At 47.8% G+C, this 18,455-nt stretch overlaps 1 protein-coding gene across 3 annotated transcripts in view; it reads right to left on the reverse strand.

Annotated features, from left to right (window-relative positions):
• Positions 1-18,455, reverse strand: part of LOC144179492 (neural cell adhesion molecule 2-like) — a 408,645-nt gene that overhangs the window by 149,318 nt on the left and 240,872 nt on the right. For 2 of the 3 annotated variants that reach the window (XM_077707865.1, XM_077707863.1), the window contains one exon: positions 2,311-2,367. The exons of the other annotated variant lie outside the window; for it this stretch is intronic. In XM_077707865.1, coding sequence (XP_077563991.1) covers positions 2,311-2,367 — 57 coding nt within the window. The remainder of the gene's footprint in view (positions 1-2,310; positions 2,368-18,455) is intronic. 3 annotated transcript variants of the gene reach the window in all.

The following is an 18,455-nucleotide window of genomic DNA, read 5'->3' on the forward strand; positions in this document are numbered from 1 at the left end:
CAAAATTTAACAGACTGCAAAATAATGTCTCAATGTTTTTTTGTTGTTGTTTTGTTTTTATGGACGATAATAATGAGCTGAAAAGTGGACTGTAACCATCTGATTCAGCGCCCCGTTGTATGTGAGGTATTACGGCTTGTACATAGTTCATTGTCGATTTCATCGTCATTTCCCATACCTTCCATATTTATTCCTTTCTCTTTTTGACCCCAGTACCCTCCCATAGTGGGAAGTAGCAGGCCCAAGATCACTTTCTCAGGCTGACCTCTTCTTTTTTTTTCAATAAACATTTACTCTCTCTCTCTCGCTCTCTAGTTGCTAGTCAAAAAGGCAGCCTAAACCTGGCCATCAAAGTTGCCCATCTTCGAGTAACTCCTTAAAGGTGCACTCTTAACGCCCTAAAGGTGCCGTTTGCCGCGCGTAACAACAATGTACGCATGGAGTGCACTACACAATTCGAAGACAATTTTGGTATGACTTTCGTATTTGGCGCCCAAGCGTGTACTATACATAAAACAGCGTTATTCCTAGGACTGTGTCGCGAAAGAGTTGGGTATGCAAAGCACCTATCATGCTAAAGAAAATTTAAAACACTCCCAGCTCAGTGGTGCGAAAGGCGCGCCCGGACCTTTTGCACTCACAGAGAAGCAACACTCGTGGTGCATGCATTTTTCTTGATGAAAAGTTGAAAGACGGTTGAAATACCTTGAACTCGTCGTGCCAACTAATACTGGATCCTTCAGCGGTACCGTGAAGTCAGTGGCGTCCGCGCCACCAAGGCAACATCCGCTGAACCAGCCAAAGTTCGCAATGTGTCGTTCTTTCTCATGCATCATGCATGCTTTATATACTTCACTTGCATACGGTTCCTAGTGGCCATCTCTACGACAGATGGGGAACAGTAAACGTTAAAGTGGACAGCACTGCTGTTTCTGCTTTACTTCGCCATGGCCAAGCTAGCCACTTACGCACTGAGCGCATTCTGTCATTGAAAGGCCAGATACTTTCTAAGCCTGGGTCTGAAGTGAAAACATCTGGGGCGGTATTCTCGTAACTGTCCCTTTTGAAAACGTCCCTTTTGCGTCCCTTTCATCGTGACGTACTTCCGGTAAAGCAGTGGACCTTTGATTCAAATACGGTAACTGTTCTTGCAAACGCATTTTAAAGAACTTAAACCGTATCAGAGTATATTTTATGTGTTTATTGTTCCGCGAGCGAACCAACAATAAGGCGACGAAAAATCGTCTGCTCCAAATCGTCTGCTCCGAGTAGCCACAGCTTATAGCTCCGCCGTGCTTGCATAGCGTCACATCCGGGTGTTCGCTGTTCGCCAATCAGGACTCGCTCAAAAGGGACACTTTTGAAAGGGACACAAAAGGGACAAAACACGGGAATACCACCCCTGGGCAAGTTGCTTTCAGCATTAGAAATCACTAGAAAAATTGGCGAGCTACATTGGACAAGTAACGCGTGTTCTCAATGTCGTTGAGCCTGAAATGTTATCTCTCTTCGGTTGCTCATTTCTCCGCCTACGTTGAGACCAAGGTGATCGCAGAACCTACGAATGCTGAGTTCCCCATAAACTTCGCGAACAAAGTAAGGATAGTATTCGCAAGCCGTCTGCAGAAACTGATCGAGTGACAACGTCACATAATGGTTCAGACTAACGTCACATAATGTTCCACACCCTGACGTCACCTGTCTGAATTCACTCACCAACACTCTGAGTCACCAGCCCTGTGAGGCCACAAGATGGTTCAGAATAAATTGCTTCAGTGTGCTAGGGGGAAAAAGCTTAGGATAAAGCATGCGAAACATGCACGTCAACTAGTGCTATCCGCCTTATAGTTCCTCTTCTTGTTTCGTCATTTTGCACAATATCGGTGTTAGCCTGTATACAAGGCTGTGCAGAAGATTACCGGGCTCTCAAAGTTTTGTGAATTTCTTCTACTTAAGCTCGTTCAAAAAAAAAAGAAGAAAAAGAGGAATTGTGTCCAGGCAAGCAATAAAAACATGAATAAAAATATATATCTAAAAAGTGAAGAACGTTCAGAAGAAAAGTTGTAAATCTAAATATACGTGGATTAAAGGAAGCCAGATGCATTTCAGCTGCTTGTAAGACAGAAAAACTTGGAAAACAGAATCTACCAAAAATATGGCTCCAAACTTGAAGGATTGAAAAACTACGTAAGAGGTGAACATGCCAAAATGCCTCAGAAATGACAATGGGTGCACTTGCGGGACTATTTCTCAGACTGATGCAGCTACCTATCATAGGTCAATAATCATCAATTTTACCGATATACGAACCTCGCTCTTGCCTGGAAAACGCGAAACGGTCGTCGTTGGCGCCGGCAACTGCCAGTCCTGTATTGAGACAGCAAAAACTCCATCACTCGTCGGCACCACAACGCAAGGCACATTGAACGGACAAGCATATCAGGAAAGTGGGAAAAAATATAGGTTAGAACGCCGCCTACGAAACGACAAAGACATCATTTGAAACCCCTATTTAAGTGGCGCTTACACGGATACTGCGATTCCGGTGGAAATACGGCCGTTTGAGGGCTGAAGTTACGCCAGTTTTGCCTGGAACAAGGAATTCACCGTGTTTGCACTCGCATTGCGTTTTTCAGGACGCAATAGATTTTCTGTTTCTTTTTCTACCAAGAGCCACCAAAATTCAAGAGCTACTTTCAACAAGGGGAGCCCTCATTAAACTGGCGCTCTGACAAGCTGTCAAGAGTTGCAGCCCTCTAGCGCCAGTCACTGGGAAAGTAAGTTTTTTTGTGGTGACGACACAGCGTTTCCGGCTTGCTGCTGGGATTCAGGAAAACTATTTCGGCGTTTAACTGCGAGGTGAGCGTAAGTCAGCTTTTATATACGACCGGAAGTGTTCAACACTGCGCGCGAGCATGCAATACGAATTGTCGAGACACGCAGAACGCATGAAGTTTCTTCTATTTTCCACAAGGGAGGGGAAGAAGGAGGAGAAGAGCGCAATACAACTGGGACAAGAAAAGACAAAGAAACAAAAACAGGACCAATACTGTTTAATTCGCTTTATCTTTTCCCAGTTGCTCCACGCTCTTCCCAACCATGCGAGTGCACCAACGTGTACACACGCACCCTAACACCGTAAGAGCGTTCGCGTACATAAGAAATTTTGTCTTGTTAGAAATAAGGGCGTACTAAAAAAAAAGCGTAAAAGCAATCGTAATACAAACAAGCCGCAAGAAATACAGGGGAAGACGTAGACGTGCTTGGGGCATTTGCGCGTTTCCGCCGTACTATTTTTCTCTTATTTGGTAACGCAATTGAGTACCGGCTTGCCCCTGCGTCTTCCTGGAGTTGACTCAGAAGATCATGAAATGCTGCCCACAGCGTCTTTCACCATATCGCAGGGCTATGTGTTAAAGGAAGCTCCCCCGTCTGCGACCATTAGAGCAGAGAGGCCGAATCTGTGTTCAACTAATATCGAGAAAGCTTGTATTGCCATTTACATTGGGGCGTGTTAATACGCCGCTCGCCTTCTCATGGTACTCTCAGGCTGAAACCGAAGGAGTGTCCACTTAGGCCATGAGTGCAGGCCATGAGACAAGTTCCCGCGCTCGCAACCCAGCGTTGTTATACGTGCAGCAGACATAAAGCTCACTGCTGGTATGAGCGCAATTTCATTTCATTCCCATGCATTGGGTCGGTGGCTGTGCATGAAATTACGCAGTGTGCAGCGTGACATGCGGATAAATGCAGAAGTCAAGGTCGACCGAAAACACCTAAGCCCTTCCTTTGAATTGCGAACGCGACAGCATGAAGGTCCCGTTGAACGCCTGGTACGCCATGCTTCCGCCTAGCGTTGTCGAAGGACCTGCCATTTAGATGCGTTGGTTAGCGAGCCACTTTCATCTTTATGCTTTCGAATGGCTCCGATCTATCTTCAACGATTTCCAGCTCTGCTAAGTTCTTCTGCTTTCATGCGGAGGCTGGACTTAGACTGGGCGATCGATGGAGATTTTCGCTGGCGTATGTTCGCTCGTTTGGATATGCTACCTATATCTCAAAACACTTCTTTTAACCTGTATTCGAGAATTATTTGCAGCATACTGGTCTCGGCGATGGCGCTGAACGCATACACACCTAGAAATGTTTGAATAAAAAAAACTTTCACTGCAGATAGCTGTGAGAGCGCCGCTTCTCCGGCAGCCCGGGTGCGCTGGAAGTGCGACAAAGACGTTGTCAGATGTGTCTCTGATGTCAGCGCCATCACCGAGACCAGTATGATGCGAAGGATGCTCGAAGCCAGGTTTAAAGAAGTGGTCTCAGATGTATAGGTGCGCTCTCGCCATCGCCAGGCACGCATGCGTGTTCTCATCCTTTCGTTTGCCGTCGGTGCAGCTACACGGCAATCCTATGCGTTTCGGCCACAACTCCCGTGCTCCAGTTACTTCTGACGGCACCTGTACCTCACTAGTGAAAGGCAAGTTATCTTGACGAGGGACTGTGTGCTATCCCTTCAGGATAAAACGTGCAGCAGTCGTTATAAAGACGCAAGCACAGAATTGCTGGCATAAATTGTCGATGAATTTGGTTTAGCAGACGTGGCGGAGTGCCTCCAGAGTGTTCGAGATGTGAGTTTCACCCACTTTCAAGGTATCAGTCGCGCGAGGCTGTACATGATATACGTGTCCCTTGATTTAAATCCCAAATGCCAAGGTTACGGAGTACACCCAGTGTCGTTTTCTGACCACTGCATGGTTAACTATAACGTTAGGCCAAGAAAGGAAGGTACTGCTTTCTCGTGGCACCTTTAGAAGTTAAATGCTAGGCTCCTAAACGACGTAATGTTCCTTGCTACAGTTTAAAAATTGAAGATAGAAAATGAAGACGGTAAAATTGGGGAACAATGGGAATTATTTACTGAAGCAATTTACATTATAGCCATAGAGAGACCCAGCTGCATCAAGCTCGAAGAACAAATATAGAAAAGGACGTTACGCCGCAATATCAAGAAAATAACTTTGGCGGACTAAAAAGCTTCTGGTTTGTATAAAGAGGACATACGCAAACTCAAACAGCAACTAGAGATGATAGACGACTAAGGTTATGATTGAAAAATACAGCGCGATTTCGGCGTACGACACAAAGGAAGAACGACGGGACAAGCGCTCTGTATCGTCGTTCTTCCTTTGTGTCCTTGTCGAAGTCGCGCTCTATTTTTCAGTCACAATGCACCAACTTGCCCCACAGCTGTGTTTACTAATATACGAAGAATGCTATCGCAGGGCACTCGTTCGAGCGAGAGCCGAGCGATTAGCAGTGGGGGAAACGGGCGCTTGGAATCGAAAAGGCACGTGCTCGACGAAACACGATCGACGAAATCAAATGGAATGGACGTGCGTCAACTCATATAGACAACATCCACCAGTTTTAAACAAGAAAGTGTTTCTTGGGCTACTTAAACGCATAAATTTTAGCCTGTCTGTGTCTGTCTGTCTGTCTGTGACTCGATTGAGCCACCCGGCCGAAGTGAAACTGAATCTGCGCAATAGTTTTATATACCCACAGCCAAACCTAAACCTCTAAGTCCGGTGGCAATCTTCATACTGGTCAACATTGTTGAACAAGAACCAAACATTACGCCAATGTGAGGCAGAAAATCAATTCATATTTGAAATGTGCAGTGTCCCTTTATTAAAAAAAACCACGGATGCTTCTTTTTTGCAATATCAAATGAAATACATCAGCTGCAGAAAATCGTTGCCTGCAGTCGCCCGGGTCACTACAGCTCCTCGCGAAATTTTAAGTATTCAAACGGCAGCCGTAATGAAATGTTCCACTAGATAGGTTTCACGTTCAGCTTGGAATGCACGTTGAGCAGGGCAACGTGGTTCTTTAAACATCGTAGTAGGGTGCCTCGAGTCACGCGCGTCTCCGCCGTACGGCAGCGCTGGCATCGAGGCACCTAGCCTGGAGCAGTAGAACGCGGTAAACTTAAATTGACTTGAGCAAACTTCTAGCGTGTTATTTTGTGAGGAACGAGCCGGGAGAGGAACGGAATGAGAGGTGAGCGGGAAAGAGACGGTAGGCGTTTACATGGCAGGCGCGCGCCAGTCGTCTGTAGTCTTTCGTCGGCATTTGCAACGAAGGCAGTAGATACGCGGCCATTTTTTTTAATATTGCCAGTCTCCGTTCCTGTACCGACCGCGTAATGTGGAAGGCTTTCAGCTGTACGCCAAGCCTTAAGGATGAAATAAGAGATAGCTTAGAGAAGCCCATATCTGTCGCAAAAGTCAGGTCAGCAATTGGTAACGTAAACTCAGGGAAGTCTCCCGGCCCTGACGGGTTAAACGCAGCCTTTTATAAGCACTTCAAAGAAGAGGTATCACCGGTTGTAATGGTGATGTTCTTGGAAGAATTTCGTCTGAAAACCCGTCCACCGTCGTATTCGTCTTCGCACACGGTGCTGATACCGAAAACGGAAGCAACGGAAAAACTAGTCTGTAACGGCCTACCGGCCAGTCACGTTGTCGAACGTGCATGATTACAAAATATTGATGAAGGTGCTGGCGCAAAGCTTAAATCACACTTCTTGTTGAGCCACACCAGACGTGCGGCATCAAAGCATCAAAGGCGATTTGTGAGTGATATGGTGATACGGTGAGTGTTCTGATGCCGCTGGAGGCACCATAGCGCTTTTCCAGCTTGACCTTGAAAACGCATTTGATTGCGTGTCCCATGATAATCTTTTTTTTCTATTCTGGACCATGTAAATGTGGCATCTGTCATTAGTGAAGGTGTGTGGCTGGCGTACCATAGGTGCACCACGTGGTTGACCGTAAATAACTGGTGACTGGCAGCGGCCATTAGCGCGCAACGTTCGGTGCGTCAGAGTTGCCCCCTCAGCCCTTCGCTTTTTTGTATTTACACAGAAACGTTGGCTTTCGAGGAAGTGGGATCTCGGTTCCATGTATCGCACATTCTAATAAAATGTTTTCAATTGTTTCTACGCAACCACAATTGTCGCAGTGCGGATTTGGCGTCGCTCCAAGGCGAAATAGGTAGCTATTTGTGTAGGCACAGTTCAGGCGTAGACGATGGTACAACGTTTCCAGGTTACGAGGAAGCTGTGTCGGGAGTCTTGACTTTAATTCTGGGTCAATAGTGCGCAAAAAGCATCGAGTATTTTGTAAGTTGCTCCGTAGACGGCTTCTTTCAGTCACCGCAAAGTGGTGAGCCATGGCAGAAGCTTCTGTTTTTGTGAAATACACCTTTCGGTATTTTCGGTAAAGAAGGCCCTTACGGGCCGCTTCGTCGGCTTTTTGGTTACCTTTGATGCCGCTGTGTCCAGGTATCCACTGCATTTTAATGTTGTGTCGAGCAGAGCAGGCAAGATGGTGAAGGTAGGATATATCACAGGCTGCGATTTGGTGGGGGGAAAATCTACTTCTCCTACATAGAATTTGCAGAGCTGCCTTGGGGTCCGTGAAGATACTCCATTGGTGCGGCTCATGGCGCAGGATGTAAACGATTGCCTCCTTCAGAGCGTAGAGCTCAGCCGCTGTCGAAGATGTTTGTCGCTCAAGACAAAATGAAAGCATTTCACCAGTTTGTAGTATGTATAGACCTGAAGAAGAGCTTTGCATGGTTGATGAACCATCGGTGAAAATGAATGTTCTTGCTGAATGCGTTCTATACATGTAGTCTAAAACGATGTGGAGGATTATTGGCCCCAAGAAGACTATGCCTCAGTCAGAAAACCGACAACCCCAGACATTTTCGCCAACGTCACTTGGGTCACCCATCCAGTTAAGTACTTGGGTACTCCATTACAGTTTCAGAGAGCTGCCTGAGAAAGCGAATAAATGGAGATGCAATGGTTTGTCTATGTTTACTAGGGCAAATGTAGGTAACATTTTTCTGGCAAGCAAATTCTGGTTTGTCATGCAAGCGCTGCATGACAGGGTGGATATACCGCGTTCCAGGGTGGATATACAACGACTTCACCGCGTGTTCGCTGTATTTTTATGGGCTTCCACTTGGGAGAGGACCAGTAGAATGAATTTGTTTCGACGTACCCGCTATGGCGTTATAGGGCTGACACACCTGTTTGTAAAACAACTTGTGAATCGGTTTTTGTTTTTGCGCAACGTTCAAGACCCTTTTCTGCGCTGATTAGTTCAAGTGCGGCTAATGCAGGCTTTGCCCAAATTCATAGTTACTACGCGTAGTATGACAGGGGGCATTTATGGATACTTTAAAGAGATTATACCGTCAGCCCAGTTTTTTTTTTGTTTTATCGATTTTCGATGTACTGTTCGGCCAATGTTTCGCGGAAAAAAGTCTATAAGAATGTAAGCGACGTAGCCTTCCCTGTACCAATGTACAGAGCTTTATACTGTGCAGGCCCAGGACAAGTTGTTCGAAAAAGGGTGACGCGAATGGAAATATCACTATAGCAAAGTCTTTTTTCTTTAAATTACATACGAGCACGCTTTTAGTAGCGACATGGATGAAGGATAAAGGGCTTTCTATGCCATTGGAAGCTAACTGTTTCATTTGAAACCAACCGGAAACTCTGGAGCCTGTATTTCTCCATTGTTGGGCAGTAGTGTTTTTATGGGACGTTCTCTAAAGGAATTTTCACTGAACTTCACGGCATACTGTTTTTGTGTGTAGAGAGAGAGGATGGGGTGCCGTATGATCTCTTCATGTTGTTGGGCCTGCACAGTATTTGGCGGTGGCGCATGGCATAGATAGATAAATTCTTTTATTAGGAAGGGGAGGACCGAAGGTCGCTGGAGGGGGAAGAGGGGGAATAGGGAGGGAGGTAGACACCCACTAAAGCACGCTCGCCAGGCCACTGGCAACGCCAAACTCGGCTAAGGTCACCAGGTGTTGAGGATGTTCGAGAATGTCCCTATGTAATGCTTCCATATTTAAATTTTGAAAAACACTATGGTTTAGTCTATGAAGATCAAAAGCGGAGCAGTGCAGAATAAGATGGTCCATGTTTGCTTCACACACAGTGTGGCAGAAGGTACATCGCAAGAAATATTTATTAACAAAGTACTTGCCAACACGGCCACTACACCTCATATGATCCATAAATGGCAGACACTTGCTGACCGGAAGAAGGGCATTGGCACCGCTGCGCATGGCATGTCTTAATTTTGATTTGGACGCGCAGATGACTCGATTAATATTGCCGCGAAAGTGTTTCCCAGTTTATTGAAGTACAGAGCACAAGAAGTCTTCTGTTCCTGAGTGGCTTCGAAGGGGTGAAACCCTTGCCATGCTTAGGGAATTTTAAAAGACAACTCCAGCCCGCTATGGAATGGCGGCCTTATTGTTAATTGTGTGTTCTTCTTTGTACGTTTGCGTTGTGTTGTACTGACGAAGACCGGCAATAAAGAAAAAAAAAAGGCGGCGTGGCCTAGTGTTAGAGTAATGGATTCCTTGGGAACTGTTGCGAGAGTCGCTAGTTCGATCTTTGCTGTCGCTATTTTTTTTTCTTCTGCGTCTCCCTTCCAGCAGTTTGTCCTCGAGGAGTATCGGAAAGGACTAACCGGGTGGCGGACTAGCCGTTCCTCCGCTCACATGTAGTCCCCAAAGGTAGTAATGATTGTGGCAAAGGCCGTTAGTACCCTAGAAGCGAACTTTTAGTCCTTTTTACCTATGAGTGTAGGAATGCTAATAGCAGACGCAACACAACCCCTGGAGGCCTACATGGGTAATTTGGGTTCCCAGAATAATGAAAGCACGTACATCCTATCAGCGTATATGTGTTGCTAAAAAGGGCCATTGGCCGTCTCTAGAAACAGAAGAGATGAACGCAACCGGGAAACGATAATGACGACGGTAATCACTGAACAATGGCCCCACTGGACCCGTTTCTGTAATCTACTATGGTGCGTCAGCCGCAGTGCCATCTGCAAAACGTGGTCGCCCTCACAAGACGAACGAGAAGACAAAAAAATGAACGAAGCTCACAGAGGTCGCGGGTTCGATTCCCGGGCGCGGCGGCCGCTTTTCTGATGGAGGCGAAAAGCAAAAACGCACGTGTGTTCGGGGTTTCGGTGCACGTTAAAGATCCCCAGGTGGTCAAAATTATATCCTGAGGCCTCCACTACGGCGCGCCTCATTGCCTGCGTTGGGCCGGCCCATTAAACCCTACCATCAATCAGGAAGACCCCACTAACGCGTATGTCTTGAAGGTAGCGAAGCTGTACGTAACCTTCACGACCATCAAGATGGTTTAAGCCTACTATTTAAAGCCGATTTGCTTCTTGCTCGCTGCCGCCAAGACCTTTATTCCATCACTGTTGCTATAAGTGTCGGCTTCTTTCTCTTTTTTGGAAGTGATAATCATTGGACATCACCTTGGAGGGGCGCACGCTATGACCTGTCTTTCTCGTTCCGAGAAAGTGTTGCCACGATCATGGCCAACGCTGTAGTATTTTAATTTTTTTGGCTAGTCATGGCCAATCTCCACAAGTGGGTATGTGTGGCTTCATAAACGTGTTCTGGGAGTTCACCGCGAGGCTTGTACCCACGAGTGCTCGGCAACTTCATGGTATTTTTAACTGCGGACAAGAAAAAGTATGATTTTCTAAACAGCTACAAGGTCAAAAAATTTGACCCCTATCTACTTACTTCGCTGCAAATGTTGTCGTGGAACCATGTCTTGTGCCGCTGCTGCCACCTACATGCCTCTGGTCTCTTTCCCCGCCCGCCTCTCACATTTCTCTCCTCCCGCCTCGCCCCTTCTCCGATGAACACGGTGGCGGTTTGCTCCAGTCGCTCCAATTTTCCCGAGTTCCACTGCTTGTACGCCACGCACTGGAATCATTAATTACTGCGGGACTTCTTTAATGCCGCCGCGACGCACGGCCCACGGCACGAGCGCTTTTTGTATTTATGGGCAAAAACGTAGTTTTGAACTGGTACTTTTAAACGCAGAGCATTTCAGTAACTCACGATGTCACCCGCGTTGACGTCCGTCGTAGTCCGCACCGTCGTTGTCCGCACCCCTCCCCCTACACTATATAAAAGAAAATACTATCCGGCGCCAGGTTTCGATCCCTCGACCCTGCGGGCGGAACGCAATGTACATGGTGCTCTACCCACTGCGCCACAAAGCCGACACAGAATGGGACGCTACGAACGCGCCTTATATCGTTGACTCATTCAAATTACTGCTGACGAGCGCTCTCTCGTCAGCAGTTGCCACAAGTGCAACAACATTAACGTAACGCAAACTACTTAACGTCGTGCGCCCCCGGAAATGCTCTGCATTTGATCGTGCCCCTCGCGAGGGGGATGTTTCACTGCATCTTCTCTCGGTCGCGGGAACCGTGGCGCCATCTGGCGGAGGCGCGGCACAACTCGTAGCACTTTCTTTGAAAAAGCGCCTCGAAAGCGCGGCAAATATGAAATTTTTATTTACTATTGCAATAGTCAAGCTGCGATGTGTGCTTAATTAAGAGATCACCAAGAATACCACTCTTGTGTTGATGTTTTGCGCCAGATATGCTTAATGTTTTCTTTTTCCCGAATACGCAATGTTGGCCAATACAAAGTGTGCCCGCAGTTATAGTTGTTTGGAAAGATTTTGCCTATACAAACCTCTCGTTCAAGTAGTTTTTTTTACTTTTGGCCTGAAGGCGGAATTGACAGACAGACAGACAGACAGACAGACAGACAGACAGACAGACAGACAGACAGACAGACAGACGCGAAAGGGGTTATCAACGTAAAGCGATGCGTTACAGTTCGGCTTGTACAGTGACAATCACCTGCATGTAGTGCTGTGCACGCAGATTTCGTTGTCGTCGGAAACGTCGTGCACAAAGGCCGGGACCATGTGGTGCACGTAGACAGCGAAGGCGCTCCTGCTGTTCAGCACGCTATTTAGACGCCGCTAAACCCCGCCACCACCGCTACGGCCGCTTTATTAAGCCGTATCGTCCTTTGAAAAGTGCCGCCGCCTAGTTCCGCCTCCGCGAGAATCGGAAAACTGTTCCCTTCAGTCTCCGGCGTTCGGCGAGAACAGTCAGTGGCGGTAAATACGATCACGCTGATACGCGCTTTCCGAACGCTCTTTGGCTGTCGACGCCGACATTGCGCGCAACAAAATAGCAATGCGCGTATCGGGGCGCCGCGGTGACGCGGTTGCGGTAGCAAGCGGCGGCGGCTAAGCATTCGCAGACGAAAGTGTCATGGCGGCACTTCCGCTTCAGTAGCTCGAAGGAAACGAGGAAAAGGACGAAGCCATTCGATCGTGTTCGCTGTGCGGCGGGCGAAATCACCGTGGGATGGGCTTAGGCAGCTTGGGAAGCAAAGCAGCAACGCAGTGCGTGCACCAACGAGCCGCGATGGCGCGGTCCCGGAGTCGGCGTTGGAAACGCTGGCAGCAAAACAAGGCGGGAGATGCGCTTCGGGGTAGAGGGGAGGGGGAAGGCGAGGGGGTGGCGCTACTCAAGCTTGGCCGCGCGCGAGAGCAGTGTGGGGGCTCGGGGCGCAGAGAACGGAAGACAGGTACGAACTGGGGCGGTACGCGGTGGACAGCGTTATCTGATATAAGGCAAACCCAGCGGAAAAGCAAAGAAAGCTGCGCTTCAAATTCCTAAATGCGAGCCTACATGCCCAATTGCGAGGGCAGGGTGTCGCTTCAGCTCAAACCACCAACAGCCGATCCTGCCTAAACCAAGGCGTCTCGAAAATTCCGTGCCAGATATACCGGTCCTGTGAAGAAGGAGTTGCCGCAACCGTCGAGAACATGGCGACCTTGGACATACAGGATAGTCCTGTTTGGAATAAAATGTGTGCTTTCGCAATCGCACACGTAAGAAGCCCTAATGTTGTCCCTGAACTTTTCCGTTGCAATCAGCCTTAATACATTGCAATCCACAATACCCCATCCTTAATTCGCCTTACTAATCATTATTAGAGAATCTGTACCAAGCGATTAATTACTTTGAAAATCATTGTTCTTCTGTTGTGCGTGGCTGGCACGCTTTCGCTGCTGGCCCTCCTTGACAAGTGGGAACTGGCTGCATAGCTTTCAGGGCATAAAAATACACCAAAAAGATGTCTTAAAATTTTAGAACCGAAAGTTGTCATGGCTGAAAATTGCGGGGACTAATTCTTCAAGAGCAAAATAAAATCAGGAATCCAGCTTATAGGTACCCGACACTTATAGTGTGCAAATTTCTGGCAGCTAGAAAGAAGGACAACTGAATTCTTTCATTTAAAAGGAAACAATAACCAGAATAACGGGTAAATTGTTTTAACGCACATTTAGGCGCGACTGTTCCTGCGTCTTTACGTCGAACGCTGCACTATCGGACTTTCACCGTCGTAATGAATTTCTGGCGTACCTTTGAAGGGGAAAACTAATTTAACCTGAAATTTCAGTAGAAAAAGGAGTGTGCAAATCCCGACGAGAAAGAGAAAATTCGGCGCAACTTTTCTGCTTTCATACGCCGAGAACAGTTGTTTCGGCTTTTAACAGCGGAGCCCCGACGACTGGTATCGTGTCACGCTCCCTGCAGCAGGCTCCTCCGCCGGTCGAAAACCGGCTCCCCGAATAAAAATCATCACAAAAAGCGAAAAAAAAAAGTCCTAAGGCCTTCACATTTTGATATCAGACGGTTTATACTGTCCCTAGAAAGATGTCTTGCCAGCAAAACATTTGTGTTTTCAGGTGAAACTTCAAAGGAATCGGTGTAAGCTTGGTCTTTGTAAGCTGGCTTTTTCGCATTGTTTCTGTAGCCCGGTGAAGAATGACAACCTACGGAGGGCTGTGACACTTGTGTTATCAAAAGTATTCCCAAATAAATTATATGACAATTGCTCTGGCTAAAATGGCTCTGCTAGTGCGCCGAATTTCACCTACGTGGCAAAATTAGTTTGCAGTGAGCTTGTAAACATTGCAGAATTACTGTCTGCTGCCAATACATGTCCATTTACGGCGGGAGTTTGGCTACAGAAAACGGCTGTAACGGTTGTTTTACAGGAAGTATCCGAGAACAAATTATACGACAATCACCCACTAAGAAGGAAATTCACGGAAACTGTATTAGAGGAGCACTCAGGGCGGCTTTGTTACAAATTTTAACCGGAACACTTTAAAAAGGCTGACGTGGTAACTTTTGTAGTGGGTTGGAGTTACAAGCATTGTTTACTGCACGGAGCTGTGCAAGGTCTCTTCTGGGCGCCAAAGTAATACGTAAGCCCCCCGCCCCCAGGTGCTATACAGCTCCCTGGTCTTCTACTTTCTGAGAGCGGAATGGCCTTGAATTTTTTTCTCTCTGTTTTTCTTGTCAATGTTTCATTGTTGGTGAAACAATGGAATATTTTGCGTAAAAAAGCAACGGCTGAGCTATGGCTCTGCACAGCACTAGCTGCGGGTTCGAATCCCGGCCGTCTTTCTGGTGGGAATAAAAACAACACGGCTTCGCTGTAGAGAGCTTTGCGTACATAAAGAAATCTAGCTTGACATCGTGCAGCCGACCACCACTACTACACTCCAAATTGAAGCAGGCATTGATGGAATGCGCCGAACTCCAAATTTTCTGATTTTTCTCGGCTTCCAGCAAAAAACTTTGTGATTCTGTTATACCAAGGTTTTTTGGAACAAAACGCCTTAAAAACTGCATAACTGCATAAAGTTACCGGAACATCCTACACCTCCCACGACGACAACTCGTCCCTCTTATCCACATTCATTGACTCGTATTTCAGATGGAAAGCATCTCTTGCTCGGGGCTATGTCCGGCGTCCGTCTGTTGTCCGCACCTCTCCCCCTACACTAGAAAAAAAGATATAGTTAGCGGCGCCCGCTTTCGATCCCACGACTCTCTGGCCGCAACGGGAGGTACGCGGCGCTCTTCACACTGCGCTACAAAACCGAGACAGGAGCAAGTGCTATGAACGTGCCTTATGTCCTTGACTCATTCAAACTACGTTAAGAAGCTACTGATACAACGAAGGCAAGCGAAGCTGAGCGTCAATAGAAACGACGAACTGAAAACTTTAGAGCAGGATGTTAGCGTCTCTTGCTCGGGGGATGTCCCGCGTCCGTGCCCCATCCGCAGCGCCTCTGATGATGATTGTGGCAAGATGCCCCTAGGGACTGGCCAACCAAAGAATCCATCACGAAGTTTCGCGTTCAACCACCGTCGTCATCTTCCCGTAGGGGAACCGCTGAAGACGAAGAAGGAGAAGAAGACAAAGCTGCGAAGAGGAGGGCGTAAGTTGCTCTCGCGCCGTCCGAAGCGCTCCTGATGATGATTTTGGCAGGATGCCCCTAGAGATTGTCCAACCAAAGAATCCATCACGAGATAGCTTCGCGTTCAACCACCATCGTCATCTTCCCGTAGGGGAACCGCTGAAGAAGAAGAAGGAGAAGAAGACAAAGCTGCGAAAACGAGAACTTGTACGTTGCTCTCAGCCGGTGCACCAACATCAACAATCTTTACCTCACCAATGCTGACGGAGACTACCGATTCTACGACAGAGACGACAACATCGACAAGAACGTAATGGACGAGTTTTGGCGCCTCGAGCACCACCGCCTACTCACCGTAACACAACAGTACTTGCGTGTCTTTGCCACTGGTGTCGACCCGGACGTAGAATTCCTTCTGGCGCTACTAAACACCAGATCACTCAACATAACGGCAACACGCCAGATGCGCGATAAGCGCGCATGCGCGTCTCCTCTCTCATCTCCTGCTCTCCACTCCATCTGCTCTATATAATAAGCTCGGTCCGCGTGCAGCTTCCTTAGTTGCTGCTTCGGTTGAGACACGCTGCACCGTCCGATGAGCTGAATGGACGCCAACAATTCTGTTTGCATCGCCACATAGTTCCCTTCGGGGAGATGGTGTAATGTTTTTGCAAAAACAAGAGATTGTATGTACAGTTTGTTCACCCAAACCATTCAAGACTGAACTTCGCTTTCTCCCAATTGTATTTTGTGTGGTGATTTGTTACTGAATTGTAAAAAACATTTCTCCGACCAATATTTGGGGACAAATCTTCATTTCTCTTTAGTACTCTTTACCTGGTCACATCCAATGTTAGTGCATTGTGTTGTCTCTTCTCCGTCTAGACTTACTACCGCTTGTGTCAGAGTAGTATTTTCAGTGTAAACATGCAGTACTGTCAATTAAATGATAAATAGAACGTGCCGCAACCAATCACCTCCCTGCACGAGTTCTGTTTACGCCTGCCTGAAGTTTTCGCTGATCCGGTGCATGAGAGGTCTAGATGACACTGGCTCATGAACGATCGGCGAAGGAGCGCACTAAAATGGCCGCGAATAAAGTCAACACTGTTGAAGCGCCGCTCCACCCGTAAGTGGGCCGTACGGCAAGATGGAGGCGCGATTGCACATTGGCGGCCCCTTTTCTCACCAGCTAATAAAATTAACAAAAAATTGGCTGCAATCCACGCTGTGAAGGCGGTGTCGTTTAAAGCTTTCCCACAACAATTTCCCAAGCGACGTCACTTGAATTCACACACGTGTCTCTAGAAAGAGAGAAACCAGAGATTTTTCCAGCCGTTACCTGCAATTAACGGGGGCGGCGTCCCGAACGCAGCAGCGTCGGCCACGGCCGGGCTAGAGCGGCAGACACCGCCGCTTCTGTAGCCCGGCCGCGAGTCGGGAGAAAGAAAACGGATAGGAGCGTCTTACGAAGGGTGAGAAAGCGGAACCTAACCATCCTGATGTGCTAGCTCGGGCCTACACCACCGCGCGACACAAGCGCAGACACCGATACAATAGTGGACGTGAGCTTAGTGATTCCCATTTATACCGATTTAAACTAGTTAGTTTAGTAAGTTTGACAATTGCGAGAAAGCTGCGGACACTTTTATTGGTCAGAACCAGGTGCTCCTTTCGCCTTTTGTAATACTTCCTAAAGCACAACCTCACCAGTTTAGAAAACGGAGTCCCATTAGTGGCAAGCAGTGCGCAAAAGGCAGCCTTTCTCTAGCGGCCAGATGTCTGTATGTGGTCTCTACATTTTGTTTCCCCGCCCTGGCCCTGCAAACCAATCCTTAACGTATCTTTGCCGTACGACCACTTAATTCCGTCGGGTCCGGGTTACCCAGGAGGTGCTGTCGAACAAGTTGATCAAGCCGTGCGAAGGAAGCGCGCAGTGGACGCGAAGCACGCCAGAACAGCCAAAAACAACCGTCGCTATAGCAGACCACAAAGCCGACCCCCTAACTCTCGCGTTAATGCGAGCAGGCAACTGCGCGCGGGGAACGCTGCGTAATAGCGCCCTATTGCCGCGCTATCTACACTGTGCTCAAGGAGTGAAAACCGCCCTCCCCGTCCCCATACGTGCTCGGAGTTTCTTGTTTCCCACGCGACTAAGGAATCGTCGGCTGGTAGCGGTAGAAAGCTTTGCTTTAAAAAAATGGCTGGTTATACAAGCGAAAGCAGGGGGACAGAGTCTGCCAAGCGAACGATATGGCTGGTCAAACGTACCCTCCTGCGAGCACTCACTACCTCGTTTCGTCAGTTTCTGAAGCCGTCGTACCAGCCGAGGAGTTTATTGCCCCCTCTAAAACTCGTCGCTGTCGTCTTTCTGCATCCTTCTCCTGACGCTTCGCTCTGCGAAGTTCGCATTCTTCCCTCGTCTCATCCGGCCACTTTACGCGCAAGTTCAATCATGGACAAGTGAGACGAGACCACAAAAATATGAACCAGAACACGCAAATAGCGCTGTTTCTTTCCATGCAAGTGAGGTGGACGCGTGGCTTAGTTACAAAAACAAATTTGGGAAATGTGGCTGTCTAAATATGCCAATAGCGCGTTACTATTGGACCTCCACAAACAGTATTTTTCGATTTTGCGTGCTCTTCGTCATATTTTTCTGTTCGCATTTTATTTGTCCATGGCTGTACTCACGCTTCTGCCTTAACGCATTAACAAGAGCGACGTCTGCATGGTGGTCAGCCGGAACACGCACTCACGCGAGCCTGTGAAGAAACGGCCAGATGGGTAAAGCAGGTGCAGGAACGTCCAGCCCGAATCAGAAAAAAAGAAAGAAAAGCGCGCACATGTCGATTCCGCATGCACACAGACTTTCACGCGGGCTGCTGAATGTGGCGGCAAAATGTGCGCTAGGGGTGATGTTTAAGGCACACAGGAAGTTGGCAGGCATATGCGCAGCCACCAAGAAGAACGTGCAAACAAAGGGCGCAATGCGAAGCGAAGGCTGTGGCACAAAACATCGGTCCCAGCATGTAAGATGTGCCACAGGGGTGGTTTACGATATCGGATTATCATGCAGAGAGACATATATCGCGCATACGGGAACATGCATCAGTGCAAGAGTTAAATAACACACGAACGGGTCATCAATAACAAAGACAACCTCTCACACTCGGCAACCCATTCTTACGAGTGTGGATACACGTCAAGGTTTGGCGCTGCC

The sequence above is a fragment of the Haemaphysalis longicornis genome, unplaced genomic scaffold (assembly GCF_048455015.1).
Source record: "Haemaphysalis longicornis isolate Haplotype H1 unplaced genomic scaffold, Haemaphysalis longicornis Haplotype H1 scaffold_4, whole genome shotgun sequence".
Classification (NCBI taxonomy): Eukaryota; Metazoa; Arthropoda; class Arachnida; order Ixodida; family Ixodidae; genus Haemaphysalis; species Haemaphysalis longicornis.